Raw genomic sequence first — 27055 nt, 5'->3', positions numbered from 1 at the left:
TACATTCTTGCTCTTCGAGACTCCAAATAGTGTGGGATCTGTCCTTGGTGTTACCATCTATGGCAACATTGGGTTGATTCGTAGCTACAGGGGAGCTGATGCTTTTACTGAGCCAGGAGGCCAGGGTCATGGAGCTGCTTGGGGATTCTTTGGGAAATTCAAATACACAAGAGATTGCAGAGCACAGGCTCTCTTCCACTGGTATCTTCTTGACTTCTACCAACACATGAAAAAGTAATCCTGTGGGGAGAGATTCAAGTTGAAAAAGACTCACCTCGTGTCCTCTAGTATCCTACCTGCGCATTAAAGGATTAATCTTACCCTAGAAAGGCTTGGCTCTCGCCCAGGTTCTGGGTGGGAAGCTCTGGGCCCTTGCAATGTTCTGTCTAGTAATGACCAGTGTCTTGGTTTACCTGGGGCCTCGGGCCACACCAAACAGTCTATGCTAAAAGCATGATTTAGGGGAAGACTTGGGCTATGCAGTATCAATTTGATCTCTGGAGGGGCTGCAGACAAAGGTCAGCCAAGGGGGTGGTCTGCCATGCTTAAGCGATCGAGCCACAATAAAAACCCTGGGCACCAAGGTCTGGTGAGTTTCCCATACTTTGTTGCTGGGAGAGGAGGGGTGCTGTCCACTGGGAGATGACAACTGGAAACTGGCGTCTGGTCTCTCCTAGGTCCTGCCCTATGTGCTCTTCCCTCTGCTGATTTTAGTCTCTGTTCTTTTGCTATAATAAATCATAACCAGGGGAGACTTCCCTGGTGGCGCAGTGGTTAAGAGTCCGCCTGTCAATGCAGGGGACACGGGTTCGAGCCCTGGTCCGGGAAGATCCACATGCCGCGGAGCAACTAAGCCCGTATGCTACAACTATGGAGCCTGTGCTCTAGAGCCCGTGAGCCACAACTACTGAACCTGCGTACCACAACTACTGAAGCCTGTGTGCCTAGAGCCCGTGCTCCGCAACAAGAGAAGCCACTGCAATGAGAAGCCTGCGCACCACAACGAAGAGTAGCCCCTGTTGGTCGCAACTAGAGAAAGCCCGCGTGCAGCAACGAAGACCCAACGCAGCCAAAAATAAATAAATAAATAAAATAAATTTATAAATAAATAAGTAAATAAATAAATAAATTGTAACCAGGAACAGAATAGTTCTGCTGAATTCCACTTCACCTGACCTCAGCCCAGCCCAGCTTCCACCCCCGCACCCACACCCACCCCGGCACTTCCTTGGCTTTCTCAACCAGCTCCCACCGTGCCTCTCATTGCACTTACCCAGCCATAACAGTGGTCGTACCATCAGCACCAACAGGCTCTCAGGGACAAGAGAGGATCAGGACCTATTATGCTGCTAACTCTTGATCTCAGATCCACACATCCTGGAGCGCAGGATTTGGAAGGCAAGAGGAGAGGAGCAGCAGTAAGAAGCAGAAGGTGGAGGTAGAAATAAATTCACTGTTTACTGGGGATTCTTACCTCTGCGATCACCCTTAAGGTCTGTCCACCTGTGAATTAGGAGACTCAGGGGACCAGAGGCTGAGCAGCTTCAAGAACAGGGACAGGGAAGGTTCCCCGTGACTCTCTGTGGAGTCTCAAGACCATGTCTGCTTTCTTCTCTTTCCTCTAGTCTTCACTCCCAGCCCCTTCTCCCTTTAAAGGGTCTCAAATGCCAGGCTGAGGAGCTTGGGCTTTTTCGCAAGTCGATGCGGAAGTCATGGAAAGGTTTTGAACCATGATGGCGGGGGGGGGGGGGGGGGCGGACAACAGGTGTGGATGTTATAAAGGTCTCTATGGTCTGCGTTGAGGAGGAAGCAATAGTTCAAGAGAAAGATGATGTGGCCTGAGCTGGCCCAGTGGCTATGGGGGATGGAGAGGATGGGGTATATTTAAGAGATATTCGAGGGCTTCCCTGGTGGCGCAGTGGTTGAGAATCTGCCTGCTAATGCAGGGGACACGGGTTCGAGCCCTGGTCTGGGAAGATCCCACATGCCACGGAGCAACTGGGCCCGTGAGCCACAATTGCTGAGCCTGCGCGTCTGGAGCCTGTGCCCCGCAACGGGAGGGGCCGCGATGGAGAAAGGCCCGCGCACCGCGATGAAGAGCGGTCCCCGCACCGCGATGAAGAGTGGCCCCCGCTTGCCGCAACTGGAGAAAGCCCTCGCACGAACCGAAGACCCAATACAGACAAAAATAAATAAATTAATTAATTAAAAAGAAAATCCTTAAAAAAAAAAAATTTAAGAGATATTCGAGTGATAAAAGACATTTCTACGGCTGGCAAGATAAATTCCAAACTCCCTTGCCTTGCATCAAGGCTGTCCGTAATTTGGGCTCACACTTGCCCTATCTCTACTTCTCCCCTTTCTGCCATTCTTTGCAAGCTTAAGAGAAACAAGTATGTATACATATATACCACATCTACTCCGTGCATTCCTACCTCTGTATGTTTACTTGGGCCACTCCCTTTTTCATGGCATCCTTCTGCAACTCTCCCCTCTGCCCACATTCAAATCATACCTCTCTTTCTAGCCCAGGTCAAATGTAACTTCCTCCTGGTAGCCTTCCTGGATCCTCACAACCATAAAAAAGCCTCTTTTCTCAGACTTGCTTCAGCACTTCTATATATTCATCTCTTTTAGGGCAATGTCTCAGGGAGAACCCAAGAGTTGCCTGATATTTACCTTCTTGTATGTTCTTATTATTTCAAATTTGTTCAGGTGGTGAAGTTATCAGTTAAAAAAAAAACAACCTATTTCCCTTCCTCCTTTACATCTAGGGCTGGCCATGTGACATAGTTCTGGCCAACGAAGCAAGTACAAGAAAAATGCTATTAAATTATTATCACCAAATAGAATTCTATTGAGCCATTACCCCATTTTTTGCCATCACAATTGAGCTCTGAAGGTCTGTTTTTTGCATATAATACTAGCTAATGAAATTTGAGAGCTCGGTTTTTAAAAAAAAAAAAAGTGTTCATGATAAAGGAAACATGTCTCAGAAAGAATTGAAGATGTTCCCTTCCCCTGCAGCTATAAATCAAAAGATATGGTTTTGTGTTATAAAAGAGTTCAGGGAGTCTGATTTGATATTGTGCAAAACTGAGAATGCTTATAAGAACATAATTTATGTTCTCCTCTGCAATATACAGTTTCATATGAATATTCAAGACTGGTACTGATTTGTTCTGTTCTCTGTTGATATAAATCCACCCTTGGAAGAACAATTCAAACAAAGCGGTCTTACAATACTCCAAAGACATTAGAAATTATTCCATGTCTTATGAAAATGATATCCAAATAAAATGGAATTCTGACCGGTTGTCTTACTTGATAATTTCTTGCTCTGGTAACAATAACATTGTAATTGACATCTCTGTTTCTTAAATTGTATACCTATCTGTAGGATGGTACTGTTCTCTTCTCCCACGTAGACAATGCAAAAATAAAAACCACAGACTCTGCTGTTAGATTTATTATTAAGCAAATATTTTGAGAGACTTGCCTACTTGAAATACCAAATGTCTGAGGCTATCTGCTGGAGACTTTTGGGGAGTTCTGGTTTTCTGATATTAGCACCACTACTTTCTTCTTGTTGCTTTTCTTCTTCTTTTTCCCTGGAATATAGACGTGATACTGGAAGTGGAGCAGCCCTCTGGCAACCATGAGGAACCATGTAGATCAAAGCCACAGACTGAGGATATTATTGACAACAGTATAGGGATCCTTGTTCCCTGACAGCCTTGTGGAGTTGCTACACAAACCTGCACAGTCTACCGCACGCTTCTTCACTTGGTTACTGCTTTCGTTGGGAAACTGATGAAATACCCTACCAGGGAATCTATCCAAGAGTGAGCTCCTTGAGAAAAGGCCCTACATCAAATACATCTTTGTGTCCTTCCCAGTGTTTAGAAAGGTTCTCTTCTGAAAAATATATTCCTTATTATCCTTGTAATGTCTTTAGGATCTGTGGTTATAACTACTCTTTCATTCCTGGTATTCAAAATTTGTGTCTTCTGTCTTTTTCTCAGTCAGTTTACTTAAGGTCTATCAATTTTATTGAGTTGTTTTTTTTTTTTAAAGAAAAAGCTTTTGGTTTCAACCGATTTTTCTGTATCGCTTCTGTTTTTTTTTTTTTTTTTAAATGAAAAAGCCACTTTAATGAAAATTTAGTTGTTTCCAATTCTGGAAGGTTAATTTTTTTTTAAACATCTTTATTGGAGTATAGTTGCTTTACAATGTGTTAGTTTCTGCTTTATAACAAAGTGAATCAGTTATACATATACATATGTCTCCATATCTCTTCCCTCTTGTGTCTCCTTCCCTCCCACCCTCCCTATCCCACCCCTCTACGTGGTCACAAAGCACCTAGCTGATCTCCCTGTGTTATGCACCTGCTTCCCACTAGCTATCTATTTTACGTTTGGTAGTGTATATATGTCCACGCCACTCTCTCACTTTGTCCCAGCTTACCCTTCCCCCTCCCCATATCCTCAAGTCCATTCTCTAGTAGGTCTGCATCTTTATTCCTGTCTTGCCCCTAGGTTCTTCATGACCATTTTTTTGTTTTTTTTTAGATTCCATATATGTGTGTTAGCATACAGTGTTTGTTTTTCTCTTTCTGACTTACTTCACTCTGAATGACAGTCTCTAGGTCCATCCACCTCACTACAAATAACTCAGTTTCATTCCTTTTTATGGCTGAGTGATATTCCATTGTATATATGTGCCACATCTTCTTTATCCATTCATCTGTTGATGGACACTTAGGTTGCTTCCATGTCCTGGTTATTGTAAATAGAGCTGCAATGAACATCTTCGTACATGACTCTCTTTGAATTATGGTTTTCTCAGGGTATATGCCCAGTAGTGGGATTGCTGGGTCGTACAGTAGTTCTATTTTTAATTTTTTAAGGAACCTCCTTACTGTTCTCCATAGTAGCTGTATCAATTTACATTCCCACCAACAGTGCAAGAGGGTTCCCTTTCCTCCACACCCTCTCCAGCATTTATTGTTTGTAGATTTTTTGATGATGGCCATTCTGACCAGTGTGAGATGATACCTCATTGTAGTTTTGATTTGCATTTCTCTAATGATTAATGATGTTGAGCATTCTTTCATGTGTTTGTTGGCAATCTGTAGTATATCTTCTCTGGAGAAATGTCTATTTAGGTCTTCTGCCCATTTTTAGACTGGATTGTTTGGTTTTTTTTGATATTGAGCTGCATGAGCTGCTTGTAAATTTTGGAGATTAATCCTTTGCCAGTTGCTTCATTTGCAAATATTTTCTCCCATTCTGAGGGTTGTCTTTTCGTCTTGTTTATGGTTTCCTTTGCTGTGCAAAAGCTTTTAAGTTTCATTAGGTCCCATTTGTTTATTTTTGTTTTTGTTTCCCTTTCTCTAGGAGGTAGGTCAAAAAGGATCTTGCTGTGATTTATGTCATAGAGTGTTCTGCCTATGTTTTCCTTTAAGAGTTTGATGGTGTCTGGCCTTACATTTAGGTCTTTAATCCATTTTGAGTTTATTTTTGTGTATGGTGTTAGGGAGTGTTCTAATTTCATTCTTTTACATTTAGCTGTCCAGTTTTCCCAGCACCACTTATTGAAGAGACTGTCTTTTCTCCATTGTATATTCTTGCCTCCTTTATCAAAGATAAGGTGACCATATGTGTGTGGGTTTATCTCTGGGCTTTCTATCCTGTTCCATTGATCTATATTTCTGTTTTTGTGCCAGTACCATACTGTCTTGATTACTGTAGCTTTGTAGTATAGTCTGAAGTCAGGGAGCCTGATTCCTCCAGCTCCGTTTTTCTTTCTCAAGATTGCTTTGGCTATTCGGGGTCTTTTGTGTTTCCATACAAATTGTGAAATTTTTTGTTCTAGTTCTGTGAAAAATGCCAGTGGTAGTTTGATAGGGATTGCATTGAATCTGTAGATTGCTTTGGGTAGTAGAGTCATTTTCACAATGTTGATTCTTCAAATCCAAGAACATGGTATATCTCTCCATCTATTTATATCATCTTTAATTTCTTTCATCAGTGTCTTATAATTTTCTGCATACAGGTCTTTTGTCTCCTTAGGTAGGTTTATTCCTAGATATTTTATTCTTTTTGTTGCAATGGTAAATGGGAGTGTTTTCTTAATTTCACTTTCAGATTTTTCATCATTATTGTATAGGAATGCAAGAGATTTCTGTGCATTAATTTTGTATCCTGCTACTTTACCAAATTCATTGATTAGCTCTAGTAGTTTTCTGGTAGCATCTTTAGGATTCTCTATGTATAGTATCATGTCATCTGCAAACAGTGACAGCTTTACTTCTTCTTTTCCAATTTGGATTCCTTTTATTTCTTTTTCTTCTCTGAGTGCTGTGGCTAAAACTTCCAAAACTATGTTGAATAATAGTGGTGAGAGTGGGCAACCTTGTCTTGTTCCTGATCTTAGTGGAAATGGTTTCAGTTTTTCACCATTGAGGATGATGTTGGCTGTGGGTTTGTCATATATGGCCTTTATTATGTTGAGGAAAGTTCCCTCTATGCTTACTTTCTGGAGGTTTTTTTTTTTTTATCATAAATGGGTGTTGAATTTTGTCGAAAGCTTTCTCTGCATCTATTGAGATGATCATATGGTTTTTGTCCTTCAATTTGTTAATATGGTGTATCACGTTGATTGATTTGCATATATTGAAGAATCCTTGCATTCCTGGGATAAACCCCACTTGATCATAGTGTATGATACTTTTAATGTGCTGTTGGATTCTGTTTGCTAGTATTTTGTTGAGGATTTTTGCATCTATGTTCATCAGTGATATTGGTTTGTAGTTTTCTTTCTTTGTGACATCTTTGTCTGGTTTTGGTATCAGGGTGATGGTGGCCTCGTAGAATGAGTTTGGGAGTGTTCCTTCCTCTGCTATATTTTGGAAGAGTTTGAGAAGGATAGGTGTTAGCTCTTCTCTAAATGTTTGATAGAATTCGCCTGTGAAGCCATCTGGTCCTGGGCTTTTGTTTGTTGGAAGATTTTTAATCACAGTTTCAATTTCAGTGCTTGTGATTGGTCTGTTCATATTTTCTATTTCTTCCTCGTTCAGTCTTGGAAGGTTGTGCATTTCTAAGAATTTGTCCATTTCTTCCAGGTTGTCCATTTTATTGGCATATAGTTGCTTGTAGTAATCTCTCATGATCCTTTGTATTTCTGCAGTGTCAGTTGCTTCTGTTGTTAATTTAATTGATTTCTGCTTTCTCTTATTTCTTTCCTTCTGCCTTGCTTTCACTGTGTGTGGGGCTCTTTCCCCAAGAAAAGATTCGTTGTGTGTGTGTCTGTGTCTGTATCTGTGACGGCTCTCAGAGGCTCAGCTGACCGAGGATCCCTGGGCAGAGCCTCAAGGAGAATCAGCTCATTTTCTGAGATGCGGTCCATTTTCTAGGGTGCTGTCTATGTCCAGGGTACCCTAGGCGGGGGCAGTGCTATACAACCATTTACATGGCTGAAGGCCGGGGTGGGTGGGCTGGCCTGGGGGTGACCCTGCTTGGCAAGGGGGTGGGCTCCAGTGGTGGAGGTTGGGTTCCCCCGCCCCCCTCCGGAGGCAGATTAAGTGGTGGCAAAAGCCTTCCTAAGTTCCTCACTCTTGTGGTCAAGGTCTTCCATTTCCTGTAGCTTCTGGGAGATTTCAGTAAGGATGATCCCTCGGTACTGTCTGCCCTGCCCTAGGGCCTCCATGTCAGCCAGGAATTCTTTCCTCTCCTGGATTTCCTTCACCAGTTCTTCACACCGGTCCAGCTCAGGGGCTGGGTCCTCCTGTCGCACAGGAGGGGGCTTTCTTTTCCGTTCCTCTGGCTCCTTCCCGGTGGCAAAAATATTTTGGAGTCTTCGCTTCTCCTTCTCCAGATCTCGGGTGGCTTGAGGCTTCGACTGCTCCCGGCTGTAGGTCCCGTTGGCTTGGCACATGCTGGCAGTCCGGAGGTGGGACCGGGAGGCCAGGATGGGAGGCAAGCAGATGGCTGAGGCCGGCGGCTTGGAAGGCAAGACCCTCTGGCTGGAAGTTGGGCTGCACTGTAGTGGGAGAGTGTCTCCTCGTTTCATGGTGTCCACGATGTGGCGCTGTTGGAAGTTTGTCAGTTTGGATTCCTTCAACATCGCTCTGAGCAGCTCGCAGGTCCCTGGGGTGTAAGTGGCCGGCTTGGGGCAGCGCCAGAACCCAGTTCCTTTGGTCACTGTCTCCACCCTCTCCTGGGAAGCCATGGGAGGGCTCCTAAAGTGAGACCCCGGCTGGGTGGCCCCTCCCCACAGAGAGTGGCGGCTGGGCTCCGCAGACGGTAACCAAGGCTCTGAAGCAGCGCCAGGGGCGCCGCAGAGGTCTCACTCTTTTCCTCCTTCTTTTCTTAAAGCGGCAGCTCTTACCATGGATTTGAGCCCCCCCCCCCACCTTTTTTTTCCTAGTCTAAGCACTGCTTTAGTGGCATCTTATAGCTTTTGATATGTTGTTTTAAAAATACATTCAATTCTAAATATTTTCCAATTTGTCTTGTGCTATGGGTTGAATTGTGTCCCCAAGAAGGTTATGTTGAAACCCTAACCCTACATACCTGTGAATGTGACCTAATTTGAAACTGGGTCTTTGCAGATTACCTTTGGAGTGGGCCCTACTCCAACACAGCCGGTGTCCTTATAAGAAGAGGGAAATTTGGATGCAGAAACACACATCCAACACACATGGATAAGGCCGTGTGAAGATGAGGGCAGAGATTGCAGTGTTGCATCTACAAGCCAAGGAATGCCAAGGATTACCAGCCGTCACCATAAACTAAAAGACAGGCAGGGAACAGATTCTCTCTCAGAGACTTCAGAAGGAACCAACCCTGCCAACACCTTGATTTTTGGACTTCCAGCTTCCAGAACTATGAGACGATAAATTTCTGTTGTTTTAAGCCACCCAGTTGGCAGTACTTTTTTATGGCAGCCCTCAAAATCTAACACACCCTGTGATTTTTTTCTTTGACCCATCAGTTGTTTATAGCTACTTTATTTATTTATTTCTTTTTATTTTTGGCTGTGTTGGGTCTTCAGTTCGTGCGAGGGCTTTCTCTAGTTACGGCAAGTGGGGGCCACTCTTCATCGCGGTGCAGGGACCGCTCTTCATCGCGGTGCGCGGGCCTCTCACTATCGCGGCCCCTCCCGTTGCGGGGCACAGGCTCCAGACGCGCAGGCTCAGTAGTTGTGGCTCACGGGCCCAGCTGCTCCGTGGCATGTGGGATCTTCCCAGACCAGGGCTCGAACCCGTGTCCCCTGCATTAGCAGGCAGATTCTCAACCACTGCGCCACCAGGGAAGCCCCATCAGTTGTTTAGAAGTGCATTGTTTAGTTTCCACATATTTGGTGATTTTCTATTTGTCTATTATTAATTTCTGGTTTAATTCCATTGTGCTTAGAGAACATACTTTATATGATTTCAATTCCTTTAAATTTGTTGAGACTTGTATTGGGGCCCAGGCTATGGTCTATTTTGGTAAATGTTCCATGAGCCCTTGAATAGAACGTGTATTCTACTATTGCTGGGTGAATATTTTATAAATATCACTTATGTCAATTTGGTTGATAGTATTCTATATCCATTCCGATGTTTTTGTCTACTTGCTCAGTTACTGAGAGGGGAGAGTTGATGTGTCCAGTTCTCCTTTCAGTCAGAGTACATACTAAAAAAATTTTTTTGAAATAAAAATTTTAGTTAGGAATTTTCAGAATCTAATTGCTTCAGAGAATATAGTGATTTATACACAACCTCAAACCGAAGATTGAGAAGAGCTCTGGGATGGTTCCAGCCAGGGCTTTGCCAGGAAAGCAAAGTACTTGAGGCAAGTACCGTGCCCTCCCTGGATTCCCCTCATTTTCCTCATCTGTAAAATGAGTGGGTTTTATAGCCCAGCATGTAAGGGTCCTTCAGACTTGAAAATTCTGATCTCTTCCAGGTCTCATTCCCTTCCCTGGGCCTTGGTGCTTCCATGGGTTGTCTCCACGGGCAACCTTTCTCCTCCCCCTAAATAATCATTTCTGTTTCCAAATTAACCTCCTTGTCTGGGGTTCAGAGAGTTCCAGCCTAGACCTTCCCTAGCACAACCCCATCTGGCTATTTCCTTGAAAACTGAATGTTCTCCTTTACTTGTGCTGAGCGCATCAAGTGACAGGCTAACTTACTAGTATAGAAACACTGACTGGAGAACTTACTTTCCAGAAGGACGACTTGTTGGATTGATTTAACACCTCACGATGAGCCCAATGAACTGACATGTGGGATAACCATGGGCACAACGACTAACTCACCAGGAAGTGACTAAGGTGGAGGAAGGCTAACTCATTAGCGGTCCTATAACCAGCTCATTAGGCAGCCGGGAGTCCCCGAGCCTCTCCAACGCCCCCCACCCCCAGGAGGTCACTCGGGGGTTCCCGCCCCACCCCCCTGTCCCCACCAAGTTCCACTCCCCAGGCGTGCCAGTGAGCATGCGCGAATGCACCCAGAGCCAATAGGGACAGACCTTGAGCCAGGGGTCTCTACTGTCTGTGCCAGCACCGAACAGCCGTCCAACCATCACTACTGGGTGCCCTGGGCTCTAGCGGTCCTGGTGAGAATCGTCTTTCTTGAGCAGGCATTTCTAAACCCCTGCTAGACCTTGAGACTCCAGATCTCATCAGCGTTAATGACAATCCTTTCGCAACCCAGTACTTGTGGGCAAGAAGGTGATGGGTGGATTGGAAGCCATTGATCAAGGAACAAAATGCCAAGTGCGTGACCTTCAGGGCCGATCAGGAGGCACCTTGGTACCCCCTTGTTTCCTGTCCTTAACCAAGGCCCTTATCACGAACGAAACAAGACCCACCTTTCCATTTTCATGTCCAAACCCATCACTGACCTATTCCTGTAATAGGGGCGTGGTGTTAAGCTAGTGACCGGTAGCAGTCCTGCTCAGCCATTGGCCAGCATTGCAGTGGGCCCCGCCCCCAAGTGAGCATCGGTTAGCAGTCCTGCTCAGCCATTGGTTGGGGTCTCAGTGGGCCCCACCCCCAAGCGAGCGACAGTTAGACACCGTTAGGGGTCCCGTTCAGTCATTGGTTGGAATTGTAGTGGGCCCCGCCCCCTCCCCCTCCTCTGTATAAGAGGAGCCCAAATTCTGACGGAGGGAAGATGGTTTTTTTGAGGCACGAGTCTGCCATCTTCTCCGTCTGCTAGCTTCCAGATTAAAGTCGTTATTCCTTGCCCCAACAACTTGTCTCCTGATTTATTGGCCTGTTATGGGGTAAAGCAGAGTGAGCTTGGGCTCGGTAAAAAATTTGACGAAGTTAGCCAAGAGCCTTGCTGCTTGTGGCCAGTGGGCCCTGCTTGGGGAATTTTCGGGTAAGGCCCTAGCAGCTGACAGGACCACTTGTCCTGAGGATCTTCCCTTCAAAATCCCCTGAAGTGGCACCGGCTGCCCCAGCACTTGGCAGTGGGAGCCAGGAACCGACATTTGGGAGCCGATGGGCTTCATACAGTAGGGTAAGTAACTCTGCTGTGTACAACCAGGAAAATTCTCCCCTCTCAGTTTAGGCTTTTCCTTTAGGGGAAAAGCCAGTTTATTTTGCATGGATTGGAGTGCCCTGTTGAAGAGGGGAATTGTTGTTGGACTCTATACCCGATTTGTGAACTGGTTTGTTTTGCTTTTGTTTTGTATTCATTCGTGATGGAATCTGTGCTTTTGGTATTGGAATTTGCTTGTGCTTTTTGTGTTTTGTTGTTTTTGAACTTATAAATATGGGAAATACTCCATCGGTCCCTAAGGAAAGCACTTTGGGACGTATCTTAAATAAATGGGCAAAATATAGTTGTGGGTCTGTGACTAAGAAAGAGATGATATTCTATTGTATAGTGTGTGGTCCCAATATACGTTAGGATCAGGAGAGCAATGGCGCTTGAATGGCTCACTTATTATACAATCTTGCAATTACAATTGCTTTGTGAAAGAGCACGTATAAATGATGAGATTCCATATGTAGAAGAATTTATGCTATTGCATCAGGAGGAAAAGAAGTCAGACAGCTGCCGCCTTATGGTACAGTGATCTGAAAGGAAAACCAGGGGAAAATCTGTGCTACAAGAGGGAGAGGGAGAAAATGAGACTGAGGACATATTATTTCAAAACTTAACCCCCCCCCTCCAGCCAACCTGGCTCCCCCAGTGGCCGAGCAGTCTACACCAGTGGTTGTTCTGACTGCCCCCATGCCACCAACATATTCACTCCTTTCACCACCTCCTGTTTCGCCTACTTATGGGGACCGATTAGAAGTTTCTGTGTTAACCCCTGGGGCACAGGGACCTGGTTTGGTGTCACCATCTAAGATGCGACAGAGCATCCAGTTTGGACTGGGCGCCACTTCTGGAGCAGGCAATTTCCCTTGCACCGATATCCCGTAGGAGGCCTTAATACAGATGGCCAATCAGCTGGGTTTCTATGGATGCACAATCCATTCTCAATTTCAGATTTAATTGGAAAAACCATAACCCTACATACCGAGAGGACCCCCTCCACATGACTGAACTTTTCACGTCTACCTTTGTCACTCACCATCCCTCTTGGGCAGACATTCACACTTTTATGAGTATGATGCTTACTGGGGATGAAAGGAGGATGGTCATTGACAAGACTAGAGAGGAAGTGCACTAGCTCCATCTAGCGGACCCAGGTGGAACTCCAGAAGCAAATCTGGCAGTTCCTCCTGAGCCTGACTGCGAACCTAATAACGGAGATACGCCGCACCTAGAGCGTTACAGGAAGTGTATCTCAGCGGGTCTTCGAAAGGGAGTAGCTAGGCAAAAGAGCTTAAACAGAATTCAAGAGATACACCAAAATCCCAATGAGGATCCATCAGAGTTTCCAGAAAGAATTTATCAAGCTTATAGGTGCTACACTGGTGCAGACCCTGAGGCCCCCGAAAATTGAGAATGGTAAATATGAACTTCATTGGGCAAAGCGCCCCAGATATAAGAAGAAAATTACAAAGTTAGATGGTGCATTTGGAATGAACCCTTCTCCATTGGTAGATGTTGCTTTTAAAGTGTTCAACAACGGGGAACAACGAAAGGAGCTCTTTGCAAGACTTAACGCCACTTATCTGGTGGCAGCACTGGATTCCCGGAAGGCGAGTAGCCTGGAGAGAGGTGAGCCCCGTTGGGGAGGGAACAATGTGCTTACTGTAAGGAGGAAGGGCACTGGAAAAAAGACTGCGCTCGGCTAAGGAATAAGAAGGAAAACAACAAAAGAAAGACAGGAGCCTCTCCTATGGTAGAGAGAGAGCAACGCTCTGAAGATGCCCCACAGGAGCCCCGGGTAACTCTGACAGTGGCGGACAAGCTGATTGACTTTCTGATCGATACGGGTGCAACATACTCTGTGGTAAACACCAAGGTGGCACAGAAAACATCTCAATCCATCCCAGTCACAGGCGTTTCTGGAGAAGGACAAAATTGTTCTTTCATACAACCTCTAGAATGCCAGTTAGGGGACCTCACCTTGAAGCACAGCTTCTTATATATGCCGGCGGCGTGTCCAATCCCTCTTTTGGGCCGAGATCTCCTTTGTAAATTAAACGCTCAAGTAACTTTTTCACCAGAACAGCCTGACATCAGGGTCCCATCACAGCACACTGTAAGCCTGCAGATGGCGCTCATGGACACCCCAGAAAAGGAGACTGAGCTCTTTACCCCGAGGTCTATGCAAAGGTAAGGCCAGAAGTGTGGCACCCCAGGGAAGGCCGAAAATGCATGGCCAATACAAATCCCATTAAAAAGGGACCCTGGGACACTTAATCTAAAACAATACCCTCGGGGTTCCCTGGTGGTGCAGTGGTTAAGAATCCACCTGCCAATGCAGGGGACACAAGTTTGAGCCCTGGTCTGGGAAGATCCACATGCCACAACTAAGAGCAACTAAGCCTGTGAGCCACAACTACTGAAGCCCGCGTGCCTAGAGCCCGTGCTCCACAACAAGAGAAGCCACCGCAATGAGAAGCCCGCGCCCCACAACGAAGAGTAGCCCCCGCTTGCCACAACTAGAGACAGCCTGCGCACAGCAACGAAGACCCAACGCAGCCAAAAATAAATAAATTAATAAATAAATAAATTTATATATATAAAAAAAAAATTCAACTTCTCATCAGAGTCCTGGAGGCCCTGAAAGGTCTGGCCCCTTGGGAGCTCACCCCACAATCTGAGCTCCATCCTCATAGACCCCCTCTGGGCTCCTGACCTCACCAAATCTCTCCCATCTCAGAGCCTAGGATATGCTTTTCCTTCTGACTAGCTCCTCCTACTCCTTCAGGTCTCAGCACAAATGTCACTTTCTCAGAGAGGCCTCCTCCGACCCTCTGTCCAAACTAGGTGTCTCCCCTGGTCCCTTAGACTTTCTCATCGCATTCTTTCCTCTTTTCCTGACACTTATCAACATTTTAGGCTATAATTTTGTGTTTATTTCTTCATCGTCTGTGTACTTGTGCAGACTGTGAGGTCCAGTGTATGGCTTCTTTGCCTCATTGTATGGTGCACGGTGGATGCTGATATTTCTGTGAAACGTGTGAACTGCGTGCATATATGCATGGCTTATATAAACACCTACCCTGAGCACAGGATGACCATCTCACTGGTGACGAAGGGAGAACCCCTGGATTTACTCACAAATAATGTCCCAGCAAAGAGATGACACTTTCCCCAAACTCTGAAAAATTATCAGCATCTGGCTTCAAAAATGAGGTTGTCATCCAATCTGAAGGGAGCACACAGCTGTGGTCCGTTCTCATGCCAGAACCCCATTCTCATTCCTTGTATTCCTTTCTGGCCAAGAAATATTGTAATAACTTCCTCACTGGGCACTTTGCTTCCAGTCTTACCTCTTCTAAATACACCTCAATAACTAGTCCTAGGATCATCTTTCACTATATATCTGGTCACTCTACTTTGCTTTGAACCTTCCAACAGCTTAATCATTCAATTATTCGACAAACATTTTTGAAAGCCTATTTTAGGAGCCATTCTGGTGCTGGTGATAAAAGTAGAAAACAAGACAGACAAGATCCCCGCTCTCATGGAACTTACATTCTAAGGGAATCAGGATAAGGCCCTACCAGAAAAGTCCCAATGCCTTATCTTGGCATTTGGGCCTTTTATATCGTTATGTCTTTCCTCCTCTTGTATCTCTGGACACCACTTTTCACTCACTCTCTACCCAGGTACACCTCAAGTGAGGATACGGAAGTTCAATGTGAAGGCGGGGTGGAGGGGGAGGTGGGCAAAAGATCGTATCCAAAGACATATAACCACTAAGCATTCAAGTGAGGATTCAATCCATATGTGATGGCTCTTGTATGGTTCATGTATTAGGCACATAGCAGGGGCTCAAAAGCTACTTCTTGGTGGACTTATTTCACAGTCTCACATTTATTTTTCCTTCCTTTGACACCATCCCGGGATGGGGCATATTTCTTCTGGCTAACCCAAACGGCAGATCATAGAGTTTGCTTTCAAGGGTTCAATGACCAGGTCCAAGAGTAACTCTGTTCAACAGATAACCAGTGAGAGGGGTAGGTGGGGCTTGAGAGGGCTTTGTGAGCTGAGGAGACTCTGCGGGCTCCGAGTCTGTCATAGACTCCAGGGTTCCTGAGGTCTCTAAGGATTCTGTGAACTTTTGTAATTCCACGGATGATGGGGACTCCAGGTATGAATGTCGTTTTCACAGGCTTTGTCAGCTCCACTTTATCTTGCTTTTCCTGGAAGTTTAGGGCAATGGGTCCTGCAGGGCAGGGCAAAGAAAGAAGGATGTTGGAACCAGTCTAGAGGTGAGGTACCCAAAGCTGAAAAGGACAGAATTCTGTCCCTCCCTTTGAGCACAGAATTAAAGGCAGTGTGGAGCAGTGATTGGCTTCGCCTCTCATCAAAATCCCGTGGTTGGAGCTTGCAACACTGTCTTCTCCTGTTGATCCTTCCTCCCTGTGAATTCCCACCACCAGGAACCACCCGACTGTTCCCCAGACTCCCCTGGGAAGTTCTGCCTGACGTCTCCAGCGAGATTCAGTCCCTCCCTCCTCTGGGCAACCTTAACCCCCAGCTCAGCCCTGTTACTGTGAGGCTGCCTTCCCCACCAGCCTGGGTGCTCTGAGGGCAGGCCCTTTCTGAGATCCCAGCATTGCCCCACGTGGAGAACAGGAGATACTGCAGGAAATATTGGTGGAATTTAACAGATGCATGGTTTATCCACAAAGGGACACCAGCTCCTAGTGCAGGGTGTAAGGAGAGCAGCAGGGCACTTTGGTCCTAGAGAATCATAAAGAGTAATGAATAGTGAGACCCAGCCACTCAGGTGCTGACCCTTCCAAGCCCTGAGGAGGATATGGGGTACAGGGTAAATGAAGGAGTAACCTGGGCTTGGCCTGGTCTTCAAGCACTTTGGGCTGACCTGGGCCTCTGGCATCTACACACTGTGCTGACTGCAGCCTGCCAAAGAGAGACCAAACCCTTTGATTTCCACTCTGATGCTACAACTGCTGTTAGGGCTTCTCCCAACCCTGTTCTCAGTGGGGACTCAGTGTGTGTGTGTGTGTGTGTGTGTGTGTGTGTGTGTGTGTGTGTGTGTGTGTGTGTGTGTGTGTGCTTAATTTTCATCCTTCTCCTCCTCCCCGGGCCCTAGCACCATCATCTATAAGATGATTTGGAAGCACATTCTGGCATTCTAGAAGTCCTGTAGGATTGAGGACAGTACTTCCTTTAAACCCTGTATGTACCTCTTCTCATGGATGTTATGCCCATTACTCTGATAGACTGGATTCCAGACACATGGGGTACCCACCAATATCCGGCTCTCAGAAGATGGGGTGACTATGGATTTTTCTCGTCCCTCAGGCCTCAGAGACGTCTCGGGTTCTTGGTGCGCTCTGACTTTAGGGTTCTTTTCTGCTTTGATTGTTGCAATTTTCTTTGCCTGCTTCATTCTGATATGCTTTGCTCTAAGGAAATGAACTTCCTGATCAGTTCTGGCTCCCCACCCCACCATATGGGCTCTGGTCTTGATAGGAAGTGCTGGTTTAGAGCCTCAGCACGCTGCCAGCTTGCCGTGTGGTCTGGGGCAAGGCACGCAGCCTCTCTGGGAATTGCTTTCATACTCTGGACAATGGGGGCACAATGCTTGGGGGCTCAGATGAGGTCGGGGAACTAAGATCCCACAGGCTGTGTGGCAAGGCCAAAAAAAAAGGAAAAGAAAAAGAAAAACCACATAGCTCCCAGTTTGCCCTGCCACCCTGCTCCTCTTCTTTCTCATCCTGATACACAGTTATTCCCAAGTCCTGCCTCTCTGCCCCTCGTCACTTGCCAGGCTCAGGCCCGGCTTAGACCTCGGCACCAGCTTCCTGCCTGGCCTCAGGCCTCCAGCCTCTCCCTCTCTGGTCTGTGTCCCAACCCAAGTTCACGCCTTCCCTCCCAGCTGACTCTTCCCCCAGCTGAGGATTAAGTCCAAGACACCTGGACTGGCCAGAGGCTCCGCTACCGAACTCTCTGGCCTGACCTCTGGGAAATCTACCCTACTTACTCCAGGCTTCTGGCCAACATGTTTAGCCAAGTTCCAAGAGTCTTTATGAACCAACACCTAGAACCTTTTTCAACCTCATTTTTAGCCACTACTTGTCACTTTCAGTGCACCTGACGTTGCACAAAGACACCGGAAATCCTTCAGACGTGTTCCTGGGGTCTGCATACGCTCCTTCCCACGAAATGAGAGAATGCTCAGCATCGCTGCCACTTCGGACAGAGCCCTGGGGACTCTGCTGGCTTCTCCACTTCTCCTTCGCTTTCTCCGTTAGGAGAGTCTCTGAAAGCCTCGGCCCCTTGGGCCTCTTTCGTGGCTTAGTATAGTCCCCACGGCCCTGGCTCGTGGGGACCGTGTTTGCTGCCAGACCCCGAGCTCCTCGAGGGCGGGGGTCCGTCCAGCCCCACAGCCAGAGTCTGGGGGTGGCAGGCTCCAGGAGAGGCTGACGGGTTAGTGTCACCCCGGTGCTCACGCGAGCGTGAGGAGGCAGAGGAAGAGCAGTGTCATCGCGATGGCTCCGTAGAAAACGCCCTGGATCAGTCCTTTCATGAGAGTCTGGGGAACCAAAGAACTCTTCCCTGGAAGTAGAGAGCGCGTGAGGAAGGCCTGTCCCCTGAGACCTCCCTGCTCCCTCCCCTGGCTCCAGGGCCCACCCTGCTCTTCCCCACCCGTCCCTGGGCCCCTCTACTGTCACCTGACGTCAGCAGGATGCTCAAGGCGTGGGTTCCCTTTTGGTTCCTGCCCTCACAGCGGAGGCTCGTGCCCACTTGGGGCTGCTCTGTCAGGCTGATGGTGCTGTTGGCCCAGGGGCCAAGCGTGGTGAAAGTCACCTGGAGGCCACCGTCCATGCCGTTCATACCCACGGGAGCGCCCCCCGTCCACCACCGCACGGAGGGCGTGGGGGTCCCATGGAAGGAACAGCTGCACTGCAGCGTCTTCTTCAAGGAACAAGAGGAATCGAGCAGCCTGCCGGGGGCTGTGGTGGGGGGAGAGTCAGGAATCGGCAAGGCAGCCTGATTCCCTCTGCGCTGCCCCCAGGACCCAGCCTCCTCCTTACTCCTGATTCACAGGGAGCTTTGGAAAGGCTTTCTGGAAGCCCAGAGGAGTCGGGCCTCACAGACCAGTTGCCCTTCATTCTTTCTCCTCATCTGACCTGCACCTGAACACTCAACTTTCCAGACCGATGGCAAGGCAATCTCCTCAGGATCTATGACACATTGCCCGCGCTCCCTTATCTGCCCCCCACCCCCAGGCTAGACTTCTCACCCTCAGCTTCTCTCTTCCTCCCATCGCCAACTCTGCCCCTTCCCAGCTCCACCTGTGATCAGATTTTCCCTCCGTCACTATCTGGATGCCGTTGGCCAGTCACTTCTCCTCTCTGCTCTTTCCTAGTCTGGAAAATAGGGATAGTCACTGAACCCGTATCATACTATCCTTGCTGTAAGAATGAACACCCTAAGGTTTGCCGTGTTCCTGGCTCAATGCATGGCCAAGTACTACCCATTCAATAAACAGAACCCCTCTCTAGATTTTCTTCTTCCCAATCCCAGTGGCCGTTGACTGAGCATTCATCTTAAGCAAAGATTGTTATGCCAGTTTCTGAGGAAGAACATGTGAAACTGTCTCGCTCTACGTAGACTAACTAGGACATGCTGCCCATTTGGTGAGATCATGGATTGATAAGGGACAGTCACGCTCTTCAAGGTCTCCAGTAATGAGGACTCGGTCCTTAGTGCTTCCACGTGCTTTCTCATTGGAGTTGTTTGAAGTTACTGGAAGAAAGGGGTAATTTCCCCTGAACAGTAGCCCTTGATCTTGGACTTTTTATCTGGGTCACGTGTTGGTGGGGGGGGGATGAGGAATTTGCAGGGAATTGTGATGTAGGGCTTCTCCTCCACTGCTGTCCTCCAGATTATTCATTTTTACCATCTGGGGAAGCATGGCATGGACAGCGACCAACAGACGCTGAAAAACTGACTAACCTTGGAGCTCCCAGCACGTGCTAGTGATATTCAGACTGCTCCTGTGCTCTCATCTCTTCAAACCCCCCTTACTGAGCTCCTACCCTGGCCCCCAACTCCACTCCCTGGCGCAGACCCCCCAGCCCTGCCAGAATCTGGCACACAGATGTCTAACCCACATGGATTACTTGGTACCCTACACCCTCAAGTCCTCTTTCGTCACATCACTGCAGCCCAACCCACCCCTGGCTCTGGGGCCTCGGCTTCCTCAGACCCCCCCTGCGCTGCCTCTCATCCCACTCACCCAGCCGGAGCCGTGGCAGCACCATCTGCAGCCGCAATGGTTCTCAGGAACAGGAGAGACCCAGGGCCTCCTGTTCTGGCTCCGAACAGAACCGTCTGGTTCAGAATGGGTGAGATGATGAGTAACTGAAAGAGGCTGTGGGGGCGGGGAGAGCAGAAAGTATTCTTAGCAAAGCCAGGGGCTTCTGCCTCTTTGGTCATCGGAAGGCCTGTTCCCTCTGGGAAGCAGGAATTCTGTGGGATGTGTTGCTTGAGTGCCTGGGGAGAGGGGGGCACCTCCCCGATCCTCTGTGAAGCTCCAGTGCGGTGTCTCCTTTCTCCCCTAGTCTGTCACTCCCCACCCCAGCTCCCTTAGTAGGGTCTCAAGTACCAGGTCTTCAGGTTTTCTCCCAAAGCTAATGGGGATCCGTGGAAGGGCTGGGTACCACAGAGGGACAGGATCAGGTCTGGATGTTTGCAATGTCCCATTGGGACCCATGTGAGAAATGGCTTGGAGGGGGAGTGACTGCAGGCCAGGTGGCCAGGGGAGAGACTGGTGTGGTGATCGGGGAAGAATGACCCACTTGAGCTGGTCCATGGGCTGTGAATGATGGAGAGGATGGAACTGATTTAACATCTTTTGGGGGAAATAAAAATGGATAGGGATTCTTACTGCTGATGGGAAAAGTTCCCAACTTCCTCGCTTTGTAGATGAGGTTGCCCACAACTTTTCCTCCCTCTTGCCTTATATCCCCCTGTGCCTTTTCCAACATTTGCCAAATGTTCCCCTCTCCAAAGTCCACCTTAAACATAACTCTCTCATCACCCAAGTTTTCCCCCTTTTGCAGCTTTCCCTCTTGCAACTCTCCTCTGTCCACATTCAAATCCTACTTCAACTTCACAGCTGAGTTCAATGCCTCTTCCTCCATGCAACCTTTCCTGATCGTCCTACCCAGTCAGAAGTGGGTAATTTCTCCCCTATCAGAATTATCAAGGGATTTTATCTGTTCTTTTCGGGGGAAGTAATTTTTTCCTCATGAGAGAGTTATTTGTTTTTGTGTATGTGCCAGATAGTAACCTACCCTGCCCTTCAGTACTAATAAATTCAACCTGTTTAGGGGTGCAATATTGCAAGCTAAAGCACTAATTTGACCTCCTTTGCAGTTAAGGGGGTTCCATGTGACATTGTTTTCGTGGAAGTGAGCTGGGGAATCCTGGGAAAGTTTTGGCTTTCCTGATATTGTCCTTTTCTTCTTCCTGTCACTTCCTTCTTCTTCCTCCCTAGACTATGGATGTGATACTGGAGGTGGAGCAGCCATTTGGCAACCATGAGGTAACCATGAGGATGAAAGCCACTCATTAAGGATGTTTTACCAGAACAACTCAAGAAGCTTAGTTCCCTGATGGTCTCGTGGAGCTGCTACGCCAACACTGCACAGCCCACCTCCGCACATCTTTTTTTTTTTTTAATTGAAGTATAGTTGATTTAATGTTAATGTCTGCTGTACAGCAAAGTGATTCAGTTGTACATATATATGCATTCTTTTTCATATTCTCTTCCATTATGGTTTATAAAAGGATATTGAATATAGTTCCCTGTGCTATACAGTAGGACCCTGTTGTTTATCTATCCTATATATAATAGTTTGCATCTGCTAATCCCAGACTCCCAGTCCCTCCCTCCCCCACCCCCTCCCTCTTGGCAACCACAAGTCTGTTCTCTATGTCTGTGAGCCTGTTTCTGTTTTGTAGATAGGTTCATTTGTTTGCACATCTTCTTATATGAGGAAAATAAACTCTAATTTGGGTAGGTCACTCTAGTTAGGAAACTAATGAAATATCTCACTAGAGAATCTACCTGAGAGTGAGCTCTTTAAAAGAAAGCCCTACATCAAGTAGACCTTCGTGCCCTCTGCAGAGCTTGGAAATGAACTTGTTTGATAGTCACTGATAAAATGTTCATGTCAATCTCACCTTTCTTGGGGAGTGCGGTGGTGGTGGGATGAATTGGGAGATTGGGATTGACATATATACACTAATATGTATAAAATAGATAACTAATAAGAACCTGCTGTATAAAAAATAAATAAAAATTTTAAAAAAATCTCACCTTTCTTGAAACTATTCCTCCCCCCAGCCCCCCGCTTTTTTTTTTTTTTTTTGGAAAGCACTGACTTCAGAGCAGGAATCCTGGGTTTGAGTGCTGATTATGTAAGCCATGACACTGATTCATTGGGGAACCAGAGACAATTCCTTTTCCTCTCTGGGCCATTTCTACAATAATTCTGCAATAATTCCTGGGAAAGAGGCAGAATGAGAAAATACGTCTGGATGTGGCCTTCCTTATTAGCATTTTTATCAAACATTACCAAGACATCATGGGTATTTCAGGTTCCAGAATTATTTTATGTCCTCAGACATAGGGGCGGTCTCAATTAAAGCCCAATAGCGGGACTTCCCTGGTGGTGCAGTGGTTAAGAACCCACCTGCCAATGCAGGGGACACGGGTTTGATCCCTGGTCTGGGAAGATCCCACATGCTGCGGAGCAACTAAGCCCGTGCGCCACAACTACTGAGCCCGCGTGCCTAGAGCCCATGCTCTGCAACAAGAGAAGTCACCACAATGAGAAGCCCACGCACCGCAATGAAGAGTAGCCCCCGCTCGCCAAAACTAGAGAAAGCCCGTGCGCAGCAACAAAGACCCAACGCAGCCAAAAAGGAAAAAAAAAAAAAAAAAAAGCCCAATAGCTGGCTAGTTGTCTCTCAAGTGGAAAATTTCCAGTATTTTTATGGGCAGGAGCTAGGAATAATCCCAGGTGTAGAATACAGTGTCCTCTAGAATCCAAATAAGCCAATCAAACACTGGGCTTCTAACATCTTTTTTCAACCAGATATCCTATACTTTTCAAATTAACAAACTGTGTGAGCTTGGGCAGTTTTATTGGTTCCTATTTATCAAGTTCAATCAGTTTTGGTTGAAGGGAGGATTTACATGACTCCTGTTTAATAATACTAGGAAGGGGAAATGTTCCCTAGTCATACATGGTATCTATTTACATTCAGGTAAAAGAGGAGACACAGTGACTTCACATAAAATCTGTTCAAACATTCCAAATTTATACAGTGGAGAAAAGACAGCCTCTTCAATAAGTGGTGCTGGGAAAATTGGACAGGAACATGTAAAAGTATGAAATTAGAACACTCCCTGACACCATGCTCAAAAATAAACTCAAAATGGATTAAAGACCTAAGTGTAAGGCCAGACACTATCAAACTCTTAGAGGAAAACATAGGCAGAACACTCTATGACATACATCACAGCAAGATTCTTTTTGACCCAGCTCCTAGAGAAATGGAAATAAGAACACAAATAAACAAATGGGACCTAATGAAACTTAAAAGCTTTTGCACAGCAAAGGAAACCATAAACAAGACCAAAAGACAACCATCAGAATGGGAGAAAATATTTGCAAATGAAGCAACTGACAAAGGATTAATCTCCAAGATTTACAAGCAGCTCATGCAGCTCAATAACAAAAAAACGAACAACCCAATCCAAAAATGGGCAGAAGATCTAAATAGACATTTCTCCAAAGAAGATATACAGATGGCCTACAGACACATGAAAGAATGTCTAACATCATTAATCATTAGAAAAATGCAAATCAAATCTACAATGAGATATCATCTCACACCGGTCAGAATGGCCATCATCAAAAAATCTAGAAACAATAAATGCTGGAGAGGGTGTGGAGGAAAGGGAACACTCTTGCACTGTTGGTGGGAATGTAAATTGATACAGCCACTATGGAGGAAAGTATGGAGGTTCCTTAAAAAACTACAAATAGAACTACCATACGACCCAGCAATCCCACTACTGGGCATATACCCTGAGAAAACCATAGGTCAAAAAGAGTCATGTACCAAAATGTTCATTGCAGCTCTATTTACAATAGCCAGGACATGGACGCAACCTAAGTGTCCATCGACAGATGAATGGATAAAGAAGATGTGGCACATGTATACAATGGAATATTACTCAGCCATAAAAAGAAATGAAATGGAGGTATTTGTAATGAGGTGGATGGAGTTAGAGTCTGTCATACAGAGTGAAGTAAGTCAGAAAGAGAAAAACAAATACAGTATGCTAACACATATATACGGAATCTAAGGGAAAAAAAAAATGCCATGAAGAACCTAGTGGCAAGACGGGAATAAAGACACAGACCTACTAGAGAATGGACTTGAGGATGTGGGGAGGGGGAAGGGTAAGCTGGGACGAAGTGAGAGAGTGGCATGGACATATATACACTACCAAATGTAAAATAGATAACTAGTGGGAAGCAGCCGCACAGCACAGGGAGATCAGCTCGGTGCTTTGTGACCACCTAGAGGGGTGGGATGGGGAGGGTGGGAGGGAGGGAGATGCAAGAGGGAAGAGAAATGGGAACATATTGTATATGTATAACTGATTCACTTTGTTATAAAGCAGAAGCTAACACACTATTGTAAGGCAATTATACTTCAATAAAGATGTTTAAAAAAAAAAAAACATTCCAAATTTCATCCAAACTCTCACCTTAATCCCATCAAACCTTGCATTCCCATAGCTTCCCAATCTAACTATAATTCCCATTCGGACTCAACTACAGGTTTTAGAATCACAGTGCGTGGGGCTCCCGTGTTAAGGAGTCCCAGAAATATCTCTTCTCCATTTTAACACTGATGTGCATAACATATGGCTTTGAGTCCCCAGCTGGGAGTGGGGTTAAGGAACCCAGGCCCTCTTATCAGTCTTTATCTTGACTAGATTATGGGGCCATCACCTCAGGCGATTTGCAGTCAGATTTCTCATTGTCATTTCTGTCCTGTGGCTTTTTGAATTCCTCCAAACTAGGGTAAATTCTCCCCAGCTAGAGAAGCCATCACAATGAGAAGCCCGCACACCACAACGAAGAGTAGCCCCCACTCGCTACAACTAGAGAAAGCCTGCATGCAGCAACAAAGACCCAATGCAGCCAAAAATAAATTAAAAAAAAAATTTTTTTTAATTGGTAACTTTTAACCTCCTGTAACTAATTATAGAACTGTTGTATTTCCATACCCTTGAGTGACCCTGGGGCCACCCAGGAATCAAAGATTCATCATCACCTGTCCTCACAGCCTTCCTTTTCCCAAATGATACGTTTCAGTGAGTTGTCTTTGTTCTAGCAGATTTCATTTCTGATGCCAATAGCAAAGCTAGGAAACAGTCCACAAGATGCCCTCACTCCTGACAGCAACTGCAGATTTCAAGGGTCCCTAAAACCCCCTAATTTCTGATATCTATTGAAAATTTTGGGGCCCCCAAGACTACCCTCAGGCTTGACAATTCACTAGATGTACTCCCAGAATTCACTGAAAGCTGTTATAGTCATGGTTAGTGTTTTTTTGCATCTAAAGGGTACAGATTAGAACCTTGCCAAGGGAAGGAGCCCATAGAGCAGAGTCTGGGCAAGTTCCAACCAGAGAACTTCCTGTTTTCCTCTTCCTGAGAAGTCATAGACAGAGCAAACTAAATGTTCTGCTATTAATGTGTGACAACAGGCGCAGAAGATTGACAACCAGAGAAGCTCACCCAAACCCTGTGTCCAGAGTTTTTACCGAGCCTTTGTCATGTGCACATGATTGCCTGCCCCCGTGGCTGATTTCATTCTCCCGCTCCTTCTGAAGGTGAGCTGATACCACAGGATCCAAAGACCCCACTGTAAATCACATTGTTAAACTATCTGGTGTGGCCAGCCCCTGCCCTTAATCACAGTTTAAGACTATTCAGTGTGATGCCAGGTCCCCAGGCAAACAGAGACACTCCTTTCAGGCAGGACTTCTAAGGGTTTAGAGATTATATCTCCTGGAATCCAAGGGCAAAGGCCAGACCTCTCTTCAGGTTCTGTTAAATTCCTTACTCTACAGAATGATGTGTGCCTACTTCCAGGTAGCAGTTATTACTAGGTTTTAGTGGGAGATGTAGTTGGGGAAGGAGTACACAAGGGTTAGTGTTTTAAATTTTAAGCTGGATGACAGGTACGTGCTCTTGTTACACCATTTTTATACATTGCTATATGTCTGAAATATATCATAATATTTAAATGAAAATTTGATCATTTGTCATTTATGTAAAAGTTTTATATATGTGTATTACATGTAAATATGTATGCTCATATATAATACTTATGTGCTCATATATAACATGTTCATAAATGAATAAAACAATGATCTAAAGAGATCCAAAATAAGCTGATGCCAGTACTTACCTGTGGGTAGAGCAGTGGTTAAGGAAGAAGGGTTAATGAAAAGGTTAATGAAGAAGGATTTTCAGTTTTTATTACGTACATTTTGTGATTGATTGATATATAAGTTCACATTCATGTATTACACTGGTGAACAAATTCTTTTCATAAAGATGGATTAGTAAGAGAAAAAAAAAGAAAAAAGAAAGGATCACCTAATTAGACCATAACAAGATTTTAAAAATCTTTAACTTAAACTAATATATATTGTTTACTATATGTCTGTCAATTTCACATACACATCATCTCATTTACACCCCTGCCAAGAACCTGAGAGACAATATACAGAAACAATAGCCAGACTATATATGGCCCTTAAGCCTCAACTACATCGCACATACAACTCTGATCCCTGATTTCCAGCAACCAGTCCAAGAAGCCAAACCACACCGCTGTGGCAATTAGCCCAGAACAGTCGGAATTTGGTCAGTATCAGGTTCCTTAGTATTTGCCCCTGCTTCCAGCTTAGAACCAACCAAAGGAAGCCAAACATGCTTCCCAATCCAACCACCTAAGGTGCTAACTGCCAGCTTCCCCACGATCACCGTCATCTCTAGACATCTCTGAAACTCCTCCACTTTTTTTCACTCTAAAGGTCTCCCACGACCCTGCCGGCCTTTGAGTCTGTGCCTAACGCAAAGGGCTGTGCTGGCTCTTTCACTATACCAAGCTCTGAATACATTGCCTGTGTGTTCTCATTTGAGTGGCCTTCGTTTATTTCCACAAACCCTGTGCAGTTAAGTCTTATGATTCCCTCTTCATAGAAGAGGAAACTGCAACTCAGAGAAATACGTGATTTTCTCAGAGTCACTGAGCAAATACGGTTAGAGATGGATTTAAAACTCAGGTTTCTCTTTCCCCACACCAACTATCAAGAGGGTAGAAATTTTATAAGCTC

At 45.9% G+C, this 27055-nt stretch overlaps 2 protein-coding genes across 3 annotated transcripts; both read right to left on the bottom strand.

The window, feature by feature from the left end:
• Positions 1–7581: 7581 nt before the first annotated feature.
• LOC103004512 (UPF0193 protein EVG1-like) lies at positions 7582–8232 on the bottom strand. 2 transcript variants are annotated; one of them, XM_007179904.1, is made up of 2 exons: positions 8130–8232; positions 7582–8066 (listed from the first exon to the last, which is right to left on the bottom strand). In XM_007179904.1, the coding sequence occupies exons 1-2, from the start codon at positions 8230–8232 to the stop codon at positions 7582–7584; spliced, it is 588 nt and encodes a 195-aa protein (XP_007179966.1). The 2 variants fall into 2 exon arrangements, with proteins under 2 accessions (XP_007179966.1, XP_007179965.1); XM_007179903.1 differs by having other exon boundaries at positions 7582–8232.
• Positions 8233–15531: 7299 nt separating this feature from the next.
• SIGLECL1 (SIGLEC family like 1) lies at positions 15532–19875 on the bottom strand. The gene is made up of 5 exons (XM_007179949.1): positions 19851–19875; positions 18280–18561; positions 18058–18163; positions 16854–17010; positions 15532–15777 (listed from the first exon to the last, which is right to left on the bottom strand). The coding sequence occupies exons 1-5, from the start codon at positions 19873–19875 to the stop codon at positions 15532–15534; spliced, it is 816 nt and encodes a 271-aa protein (XP_007180011.1).
• Between the last annotated feature and the right edge of the window lie 7180 nt (positions 19876–27055).

The sequence above is a fragment of the Balaenoptera acutorostrata genome, chromosome 19, assembly GCF_949987535.1.
Source record: "Balaenoptera acutorostrata chromosome 19, mBalAcu1.1, whole genome shotgun sequence".
In the NCBI taxonomy this organism is placed as follows: domain Eukaryota; kingdom Metazoa; phylum Chordata; class Mammalia; order Artiodactyla; family Balaenopteridae; genus Balaenoptera; species Balaenoptera acutorostrata.
The sequence above is the reverse complement of the archived record's forward strand: the minus strand, read 5'-3'. Positions and strand labels throughout refer to the sequence as shown.